The sequence below is a fragment of the Etheostoma cragini genome, chromosome 11, assembly GCF_013103735.1.
Source record: "Etheostoma cragini isolate CJK2018 chromosome 11, CSU_Ecrag_1.0, whole genome shotgun sequence".
Taxonomy (NCBI): domain Eukaryota; kingdom Metazoa; phylum Chordata; class Actinopteri; order Perciformes; family Percidae; genus Etheostoma; species Etheostoma cragini.
Window position 1 is genome coordinate 25426990 of NC_048417.1, and position 5945 is coordinate 25432934.

The following is a 5945-nucleotide window of genomic DNA, read 5'->3' on the forward strand; positions in this document are numbered from 1 at the left end:
ATATATATATATATATATATATATATATATATATATATATATATATATATACACACACGTATATATATATATATATATATCATATATCATATATATGATATATATATTTCCTTAAAACTTGTGTGTGACAAATACTGCATATCAAAATCTAGATTTATATGTATGTTGTTCTAAATCACGCTTGTAAATATACATAAAAAGTTGTTGCATCAAGATGCATCTGTTTTATAATTGAATTGTTGGCCTCTAAATTGGAATCGAATCGTGAGGTGCTCAGAGATACCCACTCTTGTCTTACCTGAAACTTGCGCAGCTGGTAACTGTAACTGTGGCCGATCTGAACCTTCACCTCCGGATTCAGATCCACAATGTAACTTCCTGTCAGGGCCAGGTTGTCAGCCACTACACACACACACACACACACCAATGTCACATTTATTTATATAGCACATTTAAACAACTGTGGTTGACCAAAGTGCTGAACAAGAGAGAATACAAAAATGACCAGCTAGGGATGTAACGATATGCAAAATAAAACCAAAGCCGCGACACTTAGCTCCACGCACCTGTGTCTCGGTGTGAGAAGACAGAATCGCGACACACCCCTTCCAACTCCCACATCTTTAAATCACTACTAGTATTAGTACTTTTGGTGCTTTATTCCTATTTTTCTGGTAAATTCAGCTAACTGTTAAGACGGCTAAAAGCTAAAGAAGGGACACCGGTAACACTAACGGAGGTGTAACGTTACAAAGGCCGCTGTTCAGACTCGGGTGCCTGGGTCTGTTTACTGAACCGTCGGGAAACAGACCCAAAAACTAAAATATCTGAACAATAAAACTGAAACGGTTGGCAACTCTTCACTCAGTAGTGACGTGGTGAGTAGGAGCGAGATCGGGATCTTGAGCGGTACCCTCTGCTATAGTAAGGAGATGGAGACCTGCGTCTGCATGATTTGTAATCTCGTCTGGTGAGCTGCTGAGGGCTGACTATGGATGTGGCCCCTGGCCGGGGCTGTAATGATACTGGATGGTTTCTAGCTGGCCGGGGGCTGACTGTGGATGTGTCCCCGGGTTGGGGCTGTAATGATAGTGAATGGTTGCTAGCTGGCTAGGGGCTGACTGTGGAATGGATGTGTCCCAGGGCGGGGGGTGTAATGATATGTGTCCTCAGGCCTGTTGTCAGCTCTCGTCCCGACTGAAGCCTTGCAGCACCTGAGGCACCTTGAAGAGTCTGAGGCAGAAGACAGAGTTGTGCTAGCTAGCTAAATTACCATTAGATTAGTCTATCTATACAGTTAACGTTACTGATGAATTTGTGGGTTGGCCCAGAGTTGTTAACCGTGGTCAATACAATCACACTAAAATTAACTGAGCGACCGTGTTGGAATCTTATGTTACCAACCAAGAATTGCATTATCATTATCTACTTGTCAACCAGTACCTTTGTAGTAGGCACCAAAGTACTTTTCCTCTGCGTTCCCCCTACAGGTTGGGAGTGGAATTGTTACCATTATTCTTATGTCTCATTCCAACGAGTTAATGAACCACTGAAATGATTTTGTAAACATTATTTTATGATACAAAAGAATCTTTGGTGTTGAAGCAATCAATATTGAAATCAATCAATATTAATAAATAAGGTCTCTGTTGTATAACTCCGTTGCAAAGTGGGATGTAATCAATGACAAAACAATGTCATGTGTCCAAGAAAAAATTGTATTATGCTTAGTGGGATTCCCCCCCCCCCAACAAAAAAGAAAGGAAAAAAAGAATTGAGGTTTGTATCAATTTGTGGGTCAAAAAACGACATATGAACCTAACCCTGGGTTTGGTGTATCGTTATAGCCCTAGACGGTACCCTAGGTGCGTTACCTGAAACAGATTTACCGTCACTGCTCATTTTACACACAGTTTAACAACAAAGCTAAACGCTTAGAGTAGATTACTACGTTTTTAATGTGGGTTTTGAACGGTATGAATCCCCACTAACCTGGAAAACAATTTAAACAGTAACGTTAATACAGTGTCGTTAGTTGTCGGAGGAATAGAGCGTGTATTTTATTTATTTATTTTTGAATGCAGCGTCTCCTACAGCGGCCAGCTGGGTTTTAGAAGCAGAGGGTCCGCAGCGTTCTCTTACGTTAGCTTTTAGTCTTATCTGGGCTCTGATAAACAGTAAATTTATTAAAGTCAGTGTGCCAACTGCTATTTTTCAATAAACTGTAGCTGTCATATTTCACGGCCCCACGTGAATGAGATTTCATGTTCCAGTTTTTCAGCCTCAGAGGGGAGAGAGAAAGTGGCTGCCATGTAATCAGGAATGTATCATTAAGACTTTATGACATTTCATAAACAGCTGATTGAGCGGCAGTGCGCCGCTATGCTTATAGCAGAAACCCTGCATGTTCATGTGTGGTGCTGATGTTGCGCAATGTAAATCATGCAGCGCCCAAGTGAATTTGACCTGCATAAAATCGGCATATGTCAGACTGACCGGCAGGTTGTCGGCCAATTCCGGTCACCAACCGGTCAATCGGTGCATCTCTAAACACCACTGTATGTAGAGTTAAACTGGACGGGCCCAATAACTTCCGAATAATTCCACTTGTTGATGAATTGCACTGTGAGTAGGCAGGATAATTTAAAAGGCAACCGCAACTATATTCTGCGTCTGCCCTATTTCTGATACTGTATATCAACAAAGAGGAAATACTGCATGATCACATGATCCCATCAACAGGTGCTGTTCCTCTTCATTGCAGGAGAACAAACGCCATCCCTTCTGTTCTAACCATCCCTAACTCTTATTGCATTCATGCTAGGGTTTTGTTTCTCGGTTTATAGACAGCGTTTTTCTCCGGTGGTGTTAAACTGCTGCAGAAGTCCATGTTTCCTGACGACGTGGTGGTAGTAAAACAGCTGCTACGTGCAGGCTGCTGGTCACAGCAGGTTCTCTAGGCTGGCGGCTTTAGCCTGAAGGGTGCATTGGGGAGTCCTAATTCTAACATGGCAAAGTTTCTTTGAAAATGTATTGGTTACTTTCCCACATCCAAATAAACTCTTCATATGGGTATGAACTGGATCCCCCGCACTGCTCTTAATAAAATGGGCCTTTGTCACTTTTAAAGCTGCTTCTCTTGTTAATCCTGTTATTTCTTCACAAGAGGTGTAGCATTAAAAGGCTATAATTTATTGATATTTATATGGATTTCTATATTAGACAGATTCCTTTGTAATGCAATGCTAAGTTAGATCACTTCCTGTAAACTTGACAGTGACCAAAATATTCTCTGGTCCAGCTCAGCTAAAAAGCCGACAAGATGAATCTAAGTGGACTGTCCTTTTGTTCCAAGAGGGGAACCAATCAAAGACAGCAGCCGCGTTCAGTCACTCACAGCTGCAGAATGAGTCCAAGGTAACATAACGTACAGTATATTTGGAATTATTTGCCATAAAAAACTATTCCTCTGGCCTCATGTTGTTATCTAGTGAAAGCCTGCTTAGTGAGTGTGTACCTCCAGGGCAGAGAAAGGTGATCCGTCCGGTCCTCGTGTTTTTATCATACTCAACCCTCTCCACCTCTCCTCCTCCTCTGCTGGGCCTGGAGAAGCTCACCTCCAGCCGGTCCGCTACCCTCTCCTCTGACATGGAGGGGGGAACGTTGGTCAGCTTTAGCTCCTTTCTGGACAAATCAAGGTGCACCTACAGGGTTGACAGCAGCACACACTCAGTATCCATATGTGAAAAGTGGAGTGCTGTCAGCATGGATGGATCTTCTGATTCTCTGAATCTTGCCTTTAATAAAGCACCACTGGCTGGTTCAAACCGACCCCACATAAGTGGACGACGATGGATGGTGTTGTACATGTGTGGAGAGTAGTGGAGCACACAGAAAAGTATTCTCTGCGGCTCACTGGACTATTAGTTAGTTAGAAATCCATTTGTCGTGGGCATACTTCTGCAACATGAAAGCTGTGTGGTTACATATAAGGTGTTAACCCCCCCAAAAAAACTGGATCAATCTAACTGCTGTATTAGTAAACTACATTCAATTCAATTTTATGTATAGTATCAAATCATAACAGAAGTTATCTCAAGACACTTTACAGATAGAGTAGGTTTAGACCAAATTCTATAATCAACAAAAGCCCAACAATTCTAGTAATTCCCCAAAGAGCAAGCAACTAGTGTGACTGTGGCGAGGAAAAACTTCCTTTTAGGAAGAACCCTCAGACAGACCCAGGCTCTTGGTAGGCGCAGTCTGACAGTGCCGGTTGGGGGTGTGATGCACAATGGCAATAGTAGTCACAATAAAGACTATGGAACAGTGACAACAAATAGTAGTTGTAGTAGTTAATGTCATCTCAGGGCATTGCAGTAACTAGTGTTCCCTCCTGGTTCTGCTTGGCTGACTGTTGTCATCATCGTCTTTACTCTGACCATCTGCTTGTGTGTGTGTGTGTTTGTATGTATATTTACCTCAAACTTAACAACAGGATCCATAGTTATTCTTTTTGGTTTCACATCCACAGTTGTGTCCTCACAGGACACAGAGCACTTAGCGATCTTCAAGACCTGAGAGGCCACTGCAGGACACACACACACGCACGCACGCGCGCATGCACACACAGACACAACCAGACAGAAAGACAGACATACATACAGACCATCAGACACAACACATTCTTACTCCTATCTCGTAAAATACGGACGCTTGGTCATAATCAAAACAGTTTGCTGACGCTTTCTTCTGACTATCGGTACTGCCGTGATGCCAGGCGAGGGGTAGGGGTGCACAATATATCTAATCAGTATCGTTATCGCGATATCAAGTTGCTTGATATCTTTATTGAAAGTCTCGCGATAATTTGGTTTTTATGCGTCCCGTCCGACACACAGACGGAGTTCTGAAGGAAAATGAAAATTGAGCGGAAGTGCGTAGGAGGGCGGAGCCAGGCTAGCGTCGCGCCTCCGCTGGAACATAAATCAGTGAAGAAATAGACAGAGACAACAAAACGAAGCGAAAGAAAAGACCTAAAGAAGAGAGAGTGAAGGGAGCAAAAGAAAGAACACAAAAGTAAGAAAATGAGTGTTGCTCAGGGAGAAGACAAAATAACAGAGGTTGGAGAGGAAACTTTAGTGGCCAAAAGTAATGCCTCCTCCTCGGTAGCCTGGAAATACTTTGGCTTTAAACCAACAGATGTTGCACAGGCTAATGCACTATGCAAATTGTGTAGATTGGTGGTAAGCCGCTCAAAAAGCAATACAACAAACCACCACAAGCCACTTTACGATGAGTGCATGAAACAACTACCCCCCAAAAAAACACAGCTAACGTTAGCCAAACAAGCCAAGTACAAACTCGTGAGCAAACGCCTTCAGACTTCCTACTTTCCCGAGGACCACACGGGACAAAACATCTCCGCTGGCCTAAGGGACGCCCTGGATTCATGGGGGTTGCGTCCGGAGCATCAGGTGGCTATAACGACTGACAATGGGAGCAATATAAAGAAGGCTGCGGAACTCAACAAATGGCAGCAATGTTTTGGACACCTGTTGCACAATGCTGTTGGTAATTATTAAATTATTTGTAACTTTCATTAAATGTATAAGGGATAGGATTTGTATTAGTGTATACACTGACATAATGTTGTATAGATCTCGAAGCTGACACAATCATATTTATTTTATGTGACACATTGCAATAAAACTGAAAAATATAGATAATATAAATAAACCTTTCTTTCTTTTTCATTAGCATTTTTTGCCATAACTTGTTTTAATGGATACAAAGTGCTAATACATGTATTATGCCTTGAGTGATGACCAGTGGTGTAATTTAACTAAGTAGACTTACTCAAATAATGTACTATGTTGAGTTAATTGTACTTTACTTGAGTCTTTTCATGCCACTTTTTACTCCACTTTAGTTACTTGTTACTT

The 5945-nt window shown here is 42.0% G+C and overlaps 1 protein-coding gene across 1 annotated transcript in view; it reads right to left on the bottom strand.

Annotated features, from left to right (window-relative positions):
- nmi (N-myc (and STAT) interactor) overlaps positions 1-5945 on the bottom strand; it is a 16724-nt gene that overhangs the window by 2164 nt on the left and 8615 nt on the right. The window contains exons 7-9 of the mRNA XM_034885193.1: positions 4482-4588; positions 3518-3704; positions 299-402 (exon numbers count right to left, since the gene is read on the bottom strand). Coding sequence (XP_034741084.1) covers positions 299-402; positions 3518-3704; positions 4482-4588 — 398 coding nt within the window. The remainder of the gene's footprint in view (positions 1-298; positions 403-3517; positions 3705-4481; positions 4589-5945) is intronic.